The 17,102-nt window shown below is 36.4% G+C and overlaps 2 protein-coding genes and 1 long non-coding RNA gene across 3 annotated transcripts; all 3 read right to left on the bottom strand.

The window, feature by feature from the left end:
• Nucleotides 1-860: 860 nt before the first annotated feature.
• On the bottom strand, nt 861-8,780 carry LOC127987437 (uncharacterized). Its single transcript, XR_008161208.1, has 3 exons — nt 8,140-8,780; nt 1,830-1,927; nt 861-1,341 (listed from the first exon to the last, which is right to left on the bottom strand). It is a non-coding gene; the product is annotated as an uncharacterized LOC127987437 (long non-coding RNA).
• A 183-nt stretch (nt 8,781-8,963) lies between these two features.
• Nucleotides 8,964-12,472, bottom strand: cart1 (cocaine- and amphetamine-regulated transcript 1). The gene is made up of 3 exons (XM_052589762.1): nt 10,521-12,472; nt 10,332-10,415; nt 8,964-9,199 (listed from the first exon to the last, which is right to left on the bottom strand). Exons 1-3 carry the CDS (start codon nt 10,725-10,727, stop codon nt 9,092-9,094), a joined length of 399 nt encoding a protein of 132 aa, XP_052445722.1. The 5' UTR covers nt 10,728-12,472; the 3' UTR covers nt 8,964-9,091.
• Nucleotides 12,473-12,608: 136 nt separating this feature from the next.
• On the bottom strand, nt 12,609-16,089 carry LOC127987434 (kininogen). The gene is made up of 7 exons (XM_052589760.1): nt 15,603-16,089; nt 14,809-14,925; nt 14,189-14,261; nt 13,828-14,000; nt 13,472-13,582; nt 13,038-13,130; nt 12,609-12,928 (listed from the first exon to the last, which is right to left on the bottom strand). The coding sequence occupies exons 1-7, from the start codon at nt 15,798-15,800 to the stop codon at nt 12,743-12,745; spliced, it is 951 nt and encodes a 316-aa protein (XP_052445720.1). The 5' UTR covers nt 15,801-16,089; the 3' UTR covers nt 12,609-12,742.
• Nucleotides 16,090-17,102: the final 1,013 nt, after the last annotated feature.

Consider the following 17,102-nt stretch of genomic DNA (forward strand, 5'->3'; position numbering starts at 1 on the left):
ACAAGTCTCAGTTAAACGTAGAACACGTAGCAAGGACTTTTAAATAATATAAAAAAGAATACGAAAACAGATAGAATAGAAAAAGAATAGAGCAAGCTGGTGTTAGATGAGTACGATATATAAGCTGAATACAACGAATATCTGTATTATAACTTACTCAAAAACACACAGAGATGACACATGACAGACAGATTGAAAATGCTACTCGTGGATATTCTGGTATCAATTTAAACTCGAAAGAACCGATTCACTGAAATGAATCGTACGAACGACACCGTCAAATGAATCGGACAACCCAACGGTAACAAGCGATGCGCTCAGGGAAACACCCACAATTTACAGTATATACATCTGACGTCATTTGTGTCCATTTAGAGATGATACAGATATTACAAATGGGTATTTTGGAAGGATTTAGAAAATTGGGTGTATGATAGAAATGTGTGTAATTGATGTACCTTTTCATTTTAACAATGACTATGTGAAAACTAGTATGCAGTTATTTTGATAGGAAAATGCTAGGTAAATTATGGGCTCTTCACAAAAAAAAGTTCTTAGATTTTATTTTATAAATTATTTTTCAAACGTAAATTAAAACATGCATTTTAAACACCAATTAAGAAACAAACAAAACATATATATATATATATATATATATATATATATATATATATATATATATATATATATATATATACTATATGTCTAATAATTAATACACATATATTTTATTGCTATTTCTAAACACGTGTGGTTTTAATGAATGGTCGTTTATTCTAGAGTGGTTAAAAATCTGTAATATATATATATATATATATATATATATATATATATATATATATATATATAATGCAAACTCCTAATAGTTGACAAATAAATTGATATATAGCCTACTGATAGTATACTGCCATATCAAGCAGCTAGTCCTATCTTTCTTGTGAAAATATATTTAAATATATGTGAATAAACAAATCCATCAACACATAGGTGTAAATGTGATTAATTACACTGCAAAAATAGATGTGTGAAAGGTCAACACACATGGTTGTGTGGACAGCATTCAGACATCAGATCGAAGAGTGCATCTGGTGCATACTGTTTGAAGCATTGGTATGGGCTCATGTGATGTCTGTCATAAAGCAGATGATTCTGAAGGGAAGTATTGGTTATTGTGGTGAATGGCCTATGGCGTCCGTTAATCTCATGCTTCTGTTATTGTCATCAGCTCATGATCATCTTCCTCTCTGTTCACTGTACTCTCCTCCTGATCCTCTGTCTCTACACTTTCTGTCACCTCAAGCATGCATGCATCTCCACTGTCCCTTCTCTCTGTCCCTCGTCCTGTCCAATAACAAAACAATCACATTAATAACTCTTTTCCCACTCACTCGTGACTTCATATGCATTCTCTGTAAGTTACACATCAAATAAGACATAAAACTTTGTGCTATACTCTCAACATCTTTACTCTCGTTTTCATCTGCCTCATTTGATGAATCCAAGCAGTCAAGATCGGAAAACTCTCCGTTTACAAGGTGTGTATGCTCTAAAGGAAGATTGTGTATATGCATAAAAGTCATATCTTAACTATGAAATGCTTATAGGTATTTTGTGTCTTTGCATGATCTAACTGAGAGCTGGCTAATATATCTTGACTCCTGATGTCCACTGGGATGGATGTTAAACTTTGAAAAAATCCTATAACTTAATGAAATGAAAAATTCAAGAAAAACTTGAAATATTAACAATTGTTCAAATTATGCTGAGAGAAAATGTATTAGGCTGGCATGAACATAAATAAACATTTTTAATGAAACATAGGCACTTACTCCTCGCTCTCTCAAGCTTCAGAGCCATGCGTGTCTTGTCTGATGTCTGAAGCTCCCTCAGATCAAGTTAAAAGTCATTTCTCCATTGTGATTGGATACTGGAAGCATTCAAACAATGTAAACAGAGATTTAAAAAAAAATTTGGTTTAGACCCAGAAATATGTAATGTCCTTTCCAATAGAAGCCAGGTCTGAAGTTAAATCATATTGCATCCCTTGATCTGCACCCTTTATTTTAAGACCGCATCAAAGACCTGACCAAATTAAGGTGAGTCATGTGACTGTGGGGCAGGTAAGACAGAATGTGAGGAGATTTTTAAATGATTAGAATTTAATTTACAACACAGTATAATCAAGACATACACAATGAAGGTCAAAGACACATCATTGAGCACTGATCTAACCACAGAGATGTGAACTGACTCATTCCAGAAAACAGATTCTGTTCAACAAGTGAAACAAGTAAACCACACTAGTATTTGCGGTGTTTGCTGCTTCCTTCCATGGATTCAAGGAAAAACAAATGAGTCAAGGAGCTTGTTTTACCAAAGAATATCAGTGTGGCTGAACATTTGTGAGCATATAATAATAATAATATATATAGTATCAGGAGTATCTGTATATATAGAGATTTTGTAGTCATAGACTCATACATGCTTTGTACTGTCTTAAAAAAGAATGTTTTGTATCTGAGAAACTAATTATTATTGTTTAAGTTATTAAAATCTATTTGTGAACAGATTATTAATAATAAACATGGTCTGAACATTCATAGACTCGTAGCATTCATCATGTTACAGTGTTCACTCATTACTTTTATATAGGCTAATAGTTTTATTATATAGAGAATGAAAACATCATCGCCCCGTAAGAAATTTAGATTACATTATTAACATTATTATGATGGTTACTGATACTAATACTAAAGACAGAAACAAAGAAACTGCATTTTAACACTATCAACCACAAACAATATTACCGTATAGTCTAGGCATAATAAAAGATCGGTAACTATACTGTAAAATAATTAATTTATTCATTGGAACATCTTACTGAGAGCAGTGATTTCCTTGTTAAATGGAAAACACAGAACAAAAAGTGTTACTTTAATGAGTTACTTTTTCTTCAAAGAAAATGTACATCTCTTCTTCAGTAAAAGATCCATACAAAAACATAGTTAGGGCTCCACCTAGTGCTAGTCTTAAAGAGCATAAAAGAAGACTTTACATCAGACAGCTTCTTATCTTAAACAGCTTAAGCTAAAACAATGTTTCTGGTGTATTTTATTTTTTTCAAACAAAACTGGTTTCACTCCAGCCTATGTCTCAGCTTCGTGATCTTTTCTTCACTCAGTCCTTTGGTGAATATGTCAGCAATCATGTCTTCAGTCTTGCAGTATTTCAAGTCTTTGACTCCACTTGCAATTTGCTCTTGAATTAAGTGCTACTTGATGTCAATGTGTTTGGCACGTCCATGAAATAGTGCGTTCTATTCCATACAGATAGCACTGATTATCCTCAAACATCAGCGTCGGTCCTGTTTGGTTGAGCTTTAGATCTCTCAATAGTTGTTGCATCCAAACCGCTTCTTGAGCTGCACTTGCCAATGCCATGTACTCCTCTTCAGCAGCAGAGAGAGCTACACATGTGTCTTGCTTCTCCAACTCACCGCTGCTCCACTGATTCGAAACATGTATCCTGTAACAGATTTACGATCATCTTGGTCTCCAGCCCATTGTGCATCAGAGAATCCAATGCATTCCTTTGGCTTCTCTTTGCTATACAGCAGACCTACATTCAGAGACAGTTTGACAGCAGTTCAGTGATGCTTTGTGGGTTTAGCACAGAATCTCACCACCTTGTTCACAGTATAAACAATGTCTGGTCTTGTACTTGTCGACAAATAAATCAGACTACCAACAGCAGATTGTGTCGGATCCACTCCTTCTTTGTCATGAGAGTGTTTGACAAGCTTTGAGTTCATGTTTATTGGTGTGCTTACTGACTTTTTTCAATTTTTCAATTCGAATTTCTCAAACTAAATCTTTGCATATGCTGTCTGACCCATCCACATTTTCCAGTTTGTGACTTTTGGACAATTTTCACTCCAAGAAAACGAGTAAGCTCACCCATGTCTTTTATCTCAAAGTGTTTTGCATCTTTAGTGATTGCTTCAGCCCATAGATGCTGTGATTTTAGTTTGCACACTAGATGTTCCTTTCCTTTGACGACAAAACCTTCAGGTAGTTGCATGTACACTTCCTCCTTTAGTTCTCCATTCAGGAAAGCTGCCTTGACATCCGTTTGATGAAGCTTTAGTCCATGCTGTACAGTCAGAGCAATTATTGTATTGACACACTCAAATTTGACCACTGCTATGAATGTTTCGTCATAGTCTGATCCAAACTTTTGTGAAAATCCTTGTGCAGCCAGACGTGCTTTGTGTCTCTCAAATGTCCCATCAGTATCAACTTTGACTTTGAACTATCAATAACTCTCTGTGCACCGGTGTTGTGCCAGCAGCACTTAAAACTGCTTGTGACACCCCTGTACCGAAAACTAACAACATGGACTTTGATAATCAGAATAATTTTCGTCCCATCTCTAATCTTCCATTCCTCGCCATAATTTAATTAAGTGGCTTCTCAACTGCTTTCTCATCTTTCCTCTAATTATCTTTTTGATCCACTTCAGTCTGGATTCTGTAAACTCCACAGCACTGAGACAGTGTTTGAGTTAGTTAAGGTCACTAATGACTTTGTTAATGGCTTCTGATTCTGGCCGTCTGTCTTTACTGATTCTTGATCTTATTGCTGCTTTTGACACTATAGATCACTCCATTTTAATCACCCGTTTAGAGACTATCTTTGGAGTTTCTGATTCTGCATTAAAGTGGGTTAAGTCCTACCTCTCTGATCGCAAGCAGTTTGCTGTGATTTGGTGATTGCAAGTCTGAGGTCGGTGTAGTGCACTCTGGTGTTCCCCAGGGATCCGTTTTGGGCCCTTTACTTTCTAGTATTTAAATTTTTCCATATTGACAACTTTTAAGAACTCTTGGTCTTAGCTTTCACTTTTAGGCCGATGACACTCAGATCTATATACATTCAAAAACTGATGTCAATATGCCCATGTCTCTTCTTTCTCAGTGTTTTACTGAGATAAAAAAAATGGATGTCTGAAAATGTTCTGTCTAAACAGTGAAAAGACTGAAGTGATGTTTATTGGTTCACTTCATCAGTTGCATAAAGCTGAGCCCATAACCTTAAGTGTGTACAATTCCAAACGAAACAAAAAAATCTGCGTGTGATGCTAATTTAACATTGGACAATCATGTTCGTAACATAGTCAAAGCATTATTTTTTTCATCTCAGAAACATTGCCAAATTAAGTCCCATGTTGACTTTCTCTGTGGCTGAAAAGTTAATCAACCCTTTTGTTTGTTTTTTTCATGTATTGATTATTCTAATGCTTTGCTGGCTGGAGTTTCTAAAGCTACCCTAAGTAAATTACATTTAGTACAAAATTTAGCTGCTAGAATTCTAACTAGGACCAGAAATTGACCAAAATTGAACTGTCTTCCTGTTGGTCTGTGTACTGATTTAAAAAAAGCGTTCTTCATGCATCAGTAATTCCAATCATTCATTTTTAGGTGCATGCACAGTTGCTTCAAGTGCCGTGACTAACACGAGGAGCTAGCAGGTGTACCACATGATCTTCCTCTCGACGTGATCTCCCACAACTGATTGTGCATCAAACTTTTCAGTTAACACCTTGGTTTGCTCTTGAACCGAGTCTCCGTCTTTCAATAGCAACAAGTACAGTTTGCGCCTCAGTGCTAGCTTATTTGCCAAAGTTTTCTTCTGAAACTGACCCAACAACTTTTTCTATACGACAGCATACAGGTGCTGGTCATATAATAAGATTATCATCAAAACGTTTATTTATTTCACTAATTCCATTCAAAAAGTGAAACTTGTATATTATATTCATTCATTACACACAGACTGATATATTTAAAACGTTTATTTCTTTTAATTTTGATGATTATGGCTGACAACTAAGGAAAATCCCAAATTCAGTATCTCAGAAAATTTGAATATTACTTGAGACCAATACAAAGAAAGGATTTTTAGAAATCTTGGCCAAATGAAAAGTATCAAAATGAAAAGTATGAGCATGTAGAGCACTCAATACTTATTTGGGGCTCCTTTTGTCTGAATTACTGCAGCACTGTGGCGTGGCATGGAGTCGATCAGTCTGTGGCACTGCTCAGGTGTTATGAGAGCCCAGGTTACTCTGATAGTGGCCTTCAGCTCTTCTGCATTGTTGGGTCTGGCATATCGCATCTTCTTCTTCACAATACTCCACAGATATTCTATGTGGTTAAGGTCAGAAGAGTTTGCTGGCCAATTTAGAACAGGGATACCATGGTCCTTAAACCAGGTACTGGTAGCTTTGGCACTGTGTGCACGTGCCAAGTCCTGTTGGAAAATGAAATCTGCATCTCCATAAAGTTGGTCAGCAGCAGGAAGCATGAAGTGCTCTAAAACTTCCTGGTATACGGCTGCGTTGACCTTGGACCTCAGAAAACACAGTGGACCAACACCAGCAGATGACATGGCACAGCAAACCATGACTGACTGTGGAAACTTTACACTGGACCTCAAGCAACAAGGATTGTGCCTCTCCTTCCAAATTCCAAAGGAAATTATACATTTACTTTCATCAGAGAACATAACTGTGGTCCACTCAGCAGCAGTCCAGTCCTTTCTGAAGCGAGACGCTTCTGACGCTGTCTGTTGTTCAAGTGTGGCTTGACACAAGGAATGAGAAGCTGAAACCCATGTCTTGCATTCGTCTGTGTGTAGTGGTTCTTGAAGCACTGACTCCAGCAGCAGTCCACTCTTTGGGAATCTCCCCCACATTTTTTTGAAGGTTTTGTTTCACAATCCTCTCCAGGGTGCGGTTATTCCTATTGCTTGTACACTTTTTTTCTACCACAACTTTTCCTTCCCTTCGCTTCTCTATTAATGTGCTTGGACACAGAGCTCTGTGAACAGCCAGCCTCTTTTGCAATGACCTTTTGTTTCTTGCCCTCCTTGTGCAAGGTGTCAATGGTCGTCTTTTGGACAACTGTCAAGTCAGCAGTGTTCCCCATGATTGTGTAGCCTACAGAACGAGACTGAGAGACCATTTAAAGGCTTTTCAGGTGTTTTGAGTTAATAAGCTGATTAGAGTGTGGCACCAGGTGTCTCCAATATTGAACCTTTTCACAATATTCTAATTTTCTGAGATACTGAATTTGGGATTTTCCTTAGCTGTCAGTTATAATCATCAAAATAAAAAGTTTTTTTTTTTTTAAATATATCAGTCTTTGTGTAATGAATAAATATAATATACAAGTTTCACTTTTTGAATGGAATTAGTGAAATAAATAAACTTTCTGATGATATACAAATTATATGACCAGCACATCTAGTATCTTCCGGCTCTCCAAGTAGAAAGTGCAAAGATGGTTCTAATACATTGGTAGCCAGAGCACAATCACTTTTAGTCATGTATATCTTGCTTACATACTTGGATCAGATCGAGGAGCAGTCTCTGTGCACTTTCCACATAGGATAGTTTGATCCATTAAATGGAAAAACCGTCAGTCTTGGACTCCTTTAGCTTATTTTTGTTCAATGGAGCTTATTACCTCTGGGCCCATAATCAGTTGGTTTTAATAAAGACTCGGAGCAGTGATTTCCTTGTTAAGCGCACATAATAAAAAGTCTGTGTTACTTTAATGCGTGTTCAAACATTTTTTACATCTCGTCTTTAGTAAAGGAACCAGAATACAAAAACACATGCTTAGGGCGCTACCTAGTGGTAGTCTAAAATAACTTAAAATTAGACTTTACATCAGACAGCTTCTTAACTTGAGTGTTTTTCTTTTCTCCAACACTTCGTGAGTAGAGTCTATAAGTACACTTTCTTTTAAACATTCTTACTCTAACATTAACATAACTCATTACTTGTATATCGTAGATTCAGTGAATAAATCTTCATAATGTTTTCACTTAGTCTATATGTTTGTACACATTTAGTCAGGAATCATGGTTTGGAAAAAGTCTAACTATTCAAATATATGTACTAGTCATGTCACAGTAACACAATAACTAATGAAAGTATAATAATAATAATAATAAATACTTTTGTAAATATTATATCCTCCGCTGGATCCCAGCCCTGCATTCTTCTGAGGAAACCCCAAAGCGTATCCTCCCAGCACCTCTTCATACGAGGTCAGTTTTGTCTTATTCCTCTTACCGTTTCTTTTTTCAGGAACGAAGCACCCGTCCGATAAGAACTCGAGGAAAGGTGCTGCTTTGTTTGCTGTGGTGCGCGCGCCTCTCACGTGGACGATCAGAAGCGCGTGGGCGTGATTAGGGCAGACGACGGGCAAAACATGACATCGCGTTGGTTTCACACTGATTACTTTGTCACATAATATTCGTTTTCTACATGACTGACTTCGTTATAAGACTGCGTGGTCCAGGGTCACGAATGTTATCTGCTAAACTTGACTGTGTATGATTTTCAATCATCCAAGCTGTAGCTAGTTGATGTTGGGAACACTCTTGTAGCCCATGCTAATGTAGTGCATTATACAAGGCATTTGTGTAATTTGAAATGCATTTATGAAAATGAGATTTAGAACATTTTGTTGTGCCTCTGTGCATGCACTGTAATGCTTATTATTGATTAGCAGTTTCTTATTCTGAGTTAAATGACATTACACAATAGATGTGTGACCCATCTTAACGCACACATTGTATTTGACACATCAGTTGTCTCTGTGCACACTCACCACACGTGTTACAATTCTGCACTACATGTGTCAGTTTTAACACGTCTCTTTTTGCAGTGTAGTCTGCTAAAACGTATTATAGCTTTACTACTTATCCACTTGCTCTTTGACATCTTGCCCACCAATTTAATAGCTCTGATATGACACCAGCCCCTTATTTATTTAGCTTTCATTTTCAGGGACTGAAAGCTTTGTACCGCCTAGTGGCCACAAAGTTACACGATTTTAATATTTCAAGATTATTCTCTCAGAGTTATACGACTTTGAATAAGAAACAGAGGTATATATACAAAAATGCATGCATTTATTTGATGTGTGCATTAATAAAACATTACAACTGATGGGAAACAACGAACATCTCTAACAGTACGATGAAACACTCGCTGGATGATGACAGAACGAGGCATGCTTTCACAAACACTTGAGGATGGAGAAGCTGCAGGTGGTTCCTCCTGGACAGCTGCACAGCTTCCCGAAGCGAGCGCCCTTACGAACCGCACACTGCTCACCTGCATCACACTAAACACAACATTTCATGCTTTAGTCAGACTTTATAGCTTTCATATTACAGCATGATACTAGTAAGTACTGAATGCAACGTGGAACACTCAGTTTGTGGAGCACCTTGTGTAAAATTGGGTTGTTTTTGTTTCATATATTCCCATAATGGATGGTCTTCATGCCAAAATGAAATTCTGTCATCATTTACTAAACATAAAATCATTCCAAAGCCTAAATATTTTGGTTTATCTTTGGAACAAGAATAAAAGTATTCTTCTTTTTTTGTCAATCCATTGAAAGTCAAGGTAATCATCAATCATGTTCAAGCTTCAGAAAGGAAATAATCAAAAGTAATCCAATTGAATCGAATGGTTTAATCCAAAGTTTTTTTGGACTTTTATTGGTTTATATTTAAATTTTAAATTTAAGCATTTAGCAGACGACTTACAATGCATTCAGGCTATCAATTTCTACCTATCGTGTTCCCAGGGGAATCGAACCCCCAACCTTGCGCTTGATAACGCACTGCTCTACCAATTGAGCTACAAGAACACTGTGTACATGGACTGCTTTTAAAATAGGCTTTTATTCCCATATAAATCAACACACGTACATATAGAGCTCATCAGATATGGTAAACAGGAACTCAAAGGATCGTGTTCAGTAGCTAGACTTTCAAAAGATGGTGAAAAAGGATGAGAGGATATTAAAAATATCTAATGTGTGAGACTTATAGGTTTGGAACAACATGAGGTTGAGTAAATTTTAAAGGTGAACTAACTCTTTAATATTGGAAATCAGTATCACACTCCCATTTCTAAGAATGTAAATCAGTTTTCTAAGACATTAATAAGACATTTAAGTCAAAATATAGGTGAATTTGAATCATTTCACAATTTTATTGGATTTTTGTTGCGTACCCGCCCATAAAGCAATACAATACATTTTTAATATGACAAATTTGATCGTTTTGTTCCAGTTAATCCTTTTGTCCTTTTCTCTAAACAAAATGTTTCAACCAAAAACACGATTTTGCTGATAATCATTTATAAAGAGTTCAAAATGTACTGCATATGAATGACCTAATTACAATGTTGTTGTCATTTAATGAATGTTTAACGTATGTGTCAAATGTATACCAAAGACCTACCGAGGGGACCCAACCGAACTTCTTCTCTGCAGTGGGAATCTGTTTGTTTCTCAGTTTCTCAAGCACTTCTTGAAGAGCCTCGATCTGTAACATATTGTTATTTTCTCAATTCATTCATCTCTTAAAGCTGTACTTTCAGATTGATTTGCAGAGTGCCTGAAGAAACCCTCTTGACAAAAGTGATCTTACCAGTTCTTTCTCCTCTTGAGCTTTCATGTCATCTTCTGGCGAGCGGATCTCTAGAACGTCATCGCAGCTAACTAGCAGCATTAAGACGGAGCAGGTTACGGTTAGAAGAAAGATCCGATCACTGACCATTGTGGCTGGAAGCAGGACTTGATTTGAGACAGGCGTATATGGTGAGCGACTCTTCTCAAGTAACAGAAGAAGGAGCATCTCAACCGTTTATAAGCTCTCTGAGCAATGACACAAATCCGTTCTAAATGCATGAGATGTTGTAGATGAGACGTGGTACATGAGATGCTGTAGATGTCATGGGACACGACCCCAAAGCACCTCCGAAGACAATGCAAACGAAACGCTAGCTCCGTCCACCTGAGAACGTCAGCATGATGAGTCATACGTCTGACCCGTGAACCTCAAACATCAAGCCACTGATGTACACCTAACCTCATCTTTGACTACAATTACCAACCATTTTTATTTCCGGAGAAGATCAGTTAATTACCGGAACATCTATGACAAGAAATAGCCGTTTTAAGGGAATGTGGCCAGTTGCAAACAACTCCTTTTGTAATTGTTTTTTTTTTTTTTGTCAAATGGGTTAGGAGTGAAAATGAAACACAAAATAATGTAAACATCTCAGCGTTAACAAATAAGTAATAGTTATTGAACAATTAGATCGCCACAACTTTTATACACAGGAGATCTTCTCTGATTTCTAAACCGGTTTGAAATTCTTGTCCATACAATGGAATTATGGAAAAGAAATGAAAAAGAAGAAATGAATTTCATTCGGTAGGCCTATTACAAAGTGTCATTATTTAACAGATAACATAATAAAAAAATTATTAGAGTAAGCACTTTGAAAAATGGCCACAGATACTTTTTAATATGGCGAAGTAAAAGCAACAGTTGAAGACAATTATCTGCTCAAAAAACATTACATTGACTATATTAACATTAAAATATACAAATTTGTAATTTATTTATTTGTTAGTTAGTTAGTGCCTTTTCTTTTTGATTTATTATCATTCATGGTATTTTGATAATATGATCACCCGAAACCATCAAACTCGTATTCAGATGAATTGGAGGCTACGAAGGAAGGTAAAACACACTCAGCACTGGTATCCTTAGTTTGGAGAAATCGTTCCTCAAAACACTAAATTGATTGCGTAGCACCATACCAAGTGTGCACTCGCAGATAACCCCTGCGTCTTTTACCACAGACATTTGCAATCAATGTCATCCACCTTCCTTCCTTCCTTCCCAAATCCACTTTTCTTTTCCCTCCTCCTATTCCCTCTTTTTACTACTATTTAAATACAATTACCTCACTTCCTTTCAGATTACACTGCCGTTCCCATTTGTTGGCAGTCAATCAACAGATCACGTCATGTGTTTTGACTTTCTAGCTCCGCCACAAGCGTACATTTTAGAAGACTGTGTTTCAAAGTACAAGTTTTTTGAAAACAGCAACTTTATTGTTTCTGTGTAAACACCCAATACGGGAATGTTTGAAAACGGTGACATTATGCGCATGCATAGTTTGTGTTAGGTATGTAGACATGCACAGTACATGTCGATTTTAAAGGCAAGCGCGAACAAACATACACAACAATAGTGGAGTATATGATACTGTTGTTGCTGCTCAAGAGATTGCTAACGCTTCTTCAGCAAAGAGTGGATTTACTTCACCAATACTACAACCAACAGCGGAGACACATCATTTAAAATATATAATTGTCACCTGCATACTGTTACGGTTTACTAACAAGGTGAAAGTGCCATCTACTAGCCTGGAATAAGTAATACAGCATTTTTGGCCATTTTCATGGATATGTGTAAACGCGAATTGTTTTGAAATCGTTGTCGCGTATACATTACAAATGCAAACGAAAAACTTTTCAGTTTTTGACTACATCATACTACATAAGAGGGCAAAATGGGAGCTATTTTGTCGATGTAGCAATTTATAAAGCACAGCTCAGAAGCAACTATTGATCACGTGACCAATTTGCATTTTCTTGCTTAATATATGTGGGAAAATATTATGATACAGGGACGTGCAAAACAATTCCAGTAAACAGCATATTTGGTTCTTGGTCTTTATTGTGAAATATGAGACAGTGTACTGTGAATTATTGTAGAAAGGTAGTTGAATTTCCTTTCATCCTTCTTTCTTTTTTTATTTTAGGTATCCAGTTAAACAAACACACGCAAGCTTCTCAGCTTAGCAGATCCTGGTCATTGAATGCAGGATCTGCTTCGGTCTGTGAAGACTCTGTAGTGTTTGGAGGAGCGATGCTGACGATGACTGGCTTGAACTCTCTCCAGGGTATGGAAGGACAGTTGAGCGGTTTTAGTTTCCTAATAGGAGACCAGCCTGGTGGTCGTTTAAATCTTGCGACAGACTGAAAACAAGACGTTGGGCACAAATGGGGTCATTGAAAATCTATCACAATGCTTTAAAAAAAGATCTATATTGTTTAACAAAATCAAAAGAGTGACGGGTTGGCCCACCTTAGTAACCATTGTTTCACATTCAACATGCACTTCTGGCCTCTCGTGCCTCCAAGGAGCCACATCCACAGTAGAGTTACACTGCAAAACCTCCTAAACAACAACTTATGTGAGAGGCTGGCTACAAGTACACTAGTACTGGACACATTCCTTATTATTGTTCTATCTCAGACTAAATTAATAAATGAAGAGTTCAACGATGCAAAAGCCTCTAAGTGCCTTATAAAATGAGTATTTTTCTTAGGCTCCTATGTTTATGATCAGTTATTTCACTTCAGAATCTATTCATTGCCATTCAAGTGAAGATTACTGAAACTACACACAGGAGCCTGATAACAATATTGTCTCTTAGACTTTTACATCTGAGCTCTTCAAATATTAAACTACACTGGCATTCAAAAAAAAAAAAAGAAAAGAGTGATTTTGGATGTTACCGTTTTTTCCTGCATTGGGTGGCACTCCTCAGTAACCACTTTGAATTCTGCCCTGGTGCAATTGCTCTTCTCAATCAAAAACTGCAATTTATACCTGAATCCAGCCACCACCTAGAAACAGAAAAGATCCACAACAGCACAACATTAACCTTGATGATCTTGAGTTTGACCAGTTTGACCAAATGCAGCCAACAGCCCAATCTGACAAAAACAGTCCAATGGATTAAATGAGGTGATTTTACATTCATACTTGTGCATTTGGAAGACAACTCTTCCCAAAGTCACTTTATATTGCATTCAGGCCATTGGTCTTATCCCTGGGAATCAAACAGCTGAGCGAAAAAGAAGTAATTTACCTGTTTTGTTGCAAATGTCAAGTGCCTAAAGATAAAGAAATGATTGTGTTTGACAATGCTGTTGGCTTTCGACAAAGAATAAATGAGTGGTTCTTTCAGTTCTTTGTGATGTAGGTCGATCTTTTCAGGGCAGCCCAGACACTGGGCGACTTTAGAGGAAGCAGCTGGCTCAGCTGTCGAGAAAGTTAATATATCATTAAATTATTGAGTAAATACTTTTATGCTTTATTTTTGTAGTTACAATAGCTTGCATTTCTAGGGCAGAAAAGTGCTATTCCTCCTAAGTTTTAATACAGAAAAATTACTGTGTGCACATATAACTGTAAATTAAGAAAGGGATTAAATTGCGGTTGCGACATACCTGTACAGTCATGCAACAGTAACTTTTGATCTGCTTCTTCAAACTGGACTTTCGCTTGACAGTTTATGATTGCCTGAGGAACCACAAAATATACATGTACAGTACTATAATCATGGTCAAAGCCTACTGTTATTCACTTAACACCAGTGCTGGGGGTAATGCATTACAAGTAACACAAATCTGTATTCAGATTTCATTTTCAAGAAGATGCGTTTTCTTCAGAAGGGTCTTTACAGTTGACAAAAAGGTAACTTTTGGGCTTTTTGTTATTAAACAAAACAAATTAGCAAGCCGCGCTTATCTGATCAAAAGAAACGCAAAAGTTACATAATGTATTACTTTCAAAATAAGTTACTTTTTATGGAGTAACGCAATATTTTAAAGCATTACTTTTAAAAGTAGTTGATTGTGTTTGGAAAAATATTTGTATAATTGATGCTAATCTTTATAACTGATATAATTGACTGTTGCAATATTTGTATAATTTACGTTAATCTTTATAACTGATATAATTGACTGTCGCACTAGGTTAGTGTTGCTTCTAAATGCAAGAGGGGTTTTTTTTGCCAACAATGAATGTAGATCATCTTCATGAATGTGATGACTTCATGAGATCTTACCTTATCCGTTTGTTGCAGGTAGTCACATTCATACCAAACCTTGTCTCCGCCTGCAGGACAGTCTGTTTCTCTACTTGTGAACCGTACAAACACCACTTCCACCGATTCATTCTGGGTCTGTGAAAATTACTGTATTATGCTAAACTCTTAACAATGAAGGTTGTTTATTGGCATCGATGGATCCATGAAGAACTTTTAACCTCAATGGAACCACTAAAGGTTCTCACTACACTCTTCAAAATAAAGTTTCTTTATTGGCATCAATTGTGCTATAAGGAAACTTAAACATCCATAGAATCTTTCAAGTGCAGAAAAGGTTCTTTATAGTCCAAAAAGGGTTCTATAAAATGTTTTTCAAAATGGTTCTTTTAGGAACTGTTCAATGAAAGGTTCTTTGGGGAACCAAAAAAGGTTCTTCTATGACATCACTGCAAAAACACCCTTTTGGAAGAGTGAAGTGGGAAAATGGCTCTTCTATCGCATTGCTGCACTCTTAAAAATAAAAGTTTCATAAGGGGGTTTTCGCAGTGATGCCACAGAAGAAACATTTATTGTTTACCAAAAAAAAAATATTTCAGTGAACAGTTCTTAAATTTAACCATTATTTCTTAGCATGAAGAACATTTCACCAAACTAAAGAACCTTTTGTGCATTGACAAGGTTGCATGGATGTTAAAGGCTCTTCGTGGGACCTTCGATGCCAATAAAAACCTTTATTTTTAAGAGTGCAGGACAACCTAGAGTTGCCTAGAGGTTAAATATTGTACAATGCAAAGAGCAAAACTACATCCTACCTTTGTAGCCTCCAGGATTTCATAGAGAGCCAGTTGACCACCTTCAGTTAATATCTTATTATGCGTGATAAGAGTTAAATTCACAACATTCTCCACACGTTTATCATCACACGGAATTTTAATGTCAGTTTGTCCATGTCCTCCAGAAGAATACAGCCAAGCTAGCGCAAAAACCATCAAGATCTTGTCTCGCATCATTGTGCTCCTCTGGAAACCCAACTGTGTTGGAGCGAGAGAGTTCTGAAGTGTCCACGCTGAACTCTATCTGTCTCTGTAATGATTTACTCACTGTTAGAAAGCTCAATTCTGTGTCTGTATCTCCAGCTGTCCAAATATGGTGTGGTGGTAAATGTTTACTCATCTGAGATGCTCTCCAAAACACTCACAAGTTCTCTGAATCAACACACCAAACCAATGATAAGAGACCTTCACTGAGACCTTTACATGATGGTGCACAAATTTACATCAGATCACAGTTTTAACATTTTATTTTGGTGGACAATCAGTTCCAAAAGATCATTTCAGAGCGTTCCATGTGTCCTGGAGTCAAGCACCAGCTCTCAGGCAAAAAGAAAGTGTGTGCAAGTCCAGTCTACGGATAGATTATTGATTACAGTATTTATTGGTTTTTGGATTTATTTGACCAGTTTATCTCAAATTTTCATGTTATTGTAAAGTATTTTTTAAAGTATTTTTATTAGTTTTTTAAGAAAAGTCCAGTGCTTCATAACAGACACACAAGCAGCGTTAGAATGCAAAGTTGTGTTAAGTAAATTGACAAAAGCAGCATTGTGTATTTAAGCCCATACTTTGTCCTCTCTACCTTTGACCTGTACTGTGTATTTTCCTCTCATGGAATTAAAGACAGGATCTCGCACCAAATTGAGTCTCAGTAATTTGTTTAAATAAGTAATTCAAGTTACTTTGTTTTCCCATTGATTCACAGACAGTACACCTATCATTCAACCTGGTTCTTATTAATATCACTTTTGGCGTAAAATGGTATTTACAGTTACAATTTTTTTTAAAAATAAATACAAATAATTTTTTTTGTTTCTTTTGTTATTGAAAACAAATAAGCAAGCCGTCCAGATGATGAAAAGTAATGCAAAAGTAATAATAAGTTACTTTTTATGAAGTAACGCAATATTGTACTGTGCTACTTTTAAAAGCAACTCTCCCCAACACTGCATTCAACATTTTTTTTAAGTGTTGGCAATTTGTCTTAGCTACTTTTGTTTTGCTAATTTTGCTACATGTACTGTATATCACTCAAAATGAGGAATAGCAAGCAAAATATTCAAAATATTATTACTATTAAGAAAAATATTCAAAATTACTTTAAAATGAAGCTATCAGGTTGTTTTCAAAGATCTTTTAAGAGGAATGCTGATTGTTTGAGTTGAACAGTTCTCCATTTAGAAAACATTGCTTTTTTTGGCATCAAAACGACTGTCTACTTTTTTTATTGCAATCTACAGAGTCTTTAAGCACCACAAA

Source organism: Carassius gibelio, chromosome B22 (assembly GCF_023724105.1).
Source record: "Carassius gibelio isolate Cgi1373 ecotype wild population from Czech Republic chromosome B22, carGib1.2-hapl.c, whole genome shotgun sequence".
Taxonomy (NCBI): Eukaryota; Metazoa; Chordata; class Actinopteri; order Cypriniformes; family Cyprinidae; genus Carassius; species Carassius gibelio.

Excerpts from the sequence above, each read along its gene's own strand:
- LOC127987434 (XM_052589760.1), bottom strand. The coding sequence starts at position 15,800 with ATGATGCGAGACAAGATCTTGATGGTTTTTGCGCTAGCTTGGCTGTAT. Across the intron at positions 14,262-14,808 it reads ACCTGCAACAAACGGATAAG|GCAATCATAAACTGTCAAGC; the intron begins GTAAGATCTCAT and ends GTGGTTCCTCAG. Across the intron at positions 13,131-13,471 it reads ACCCAATGCAGGAAAAAACG|GAGGTTTTGCAGTGTAACTC; the intron begins GTAACATCCAAA and ends GTTGTTGTTTAG.
- cart1 (XM_052589762.1), bottom strand. The coding sequence starts at position 10,727 with ATGCTCCTTCTTCTGTTACTTGAGAAGAGTCGCTCACCATATACGCCT. Across the intron at positions 10,416-10,520 it reads CTCAAGAGGAGAAAGAACTG|ATCGAGGCTCTTCAAGAAGT; the intron begins GTAAGATCACTT and ends AATATGTTACAG. Across the intron at positions 9,200-10,331 it reads AGTTCGGTTGGGTCCCCTCG|TGTGATGCAGGTGAGCAGTG; the intron begins GTAGGTCTTTGG and ends TGTTGTGTTTAG.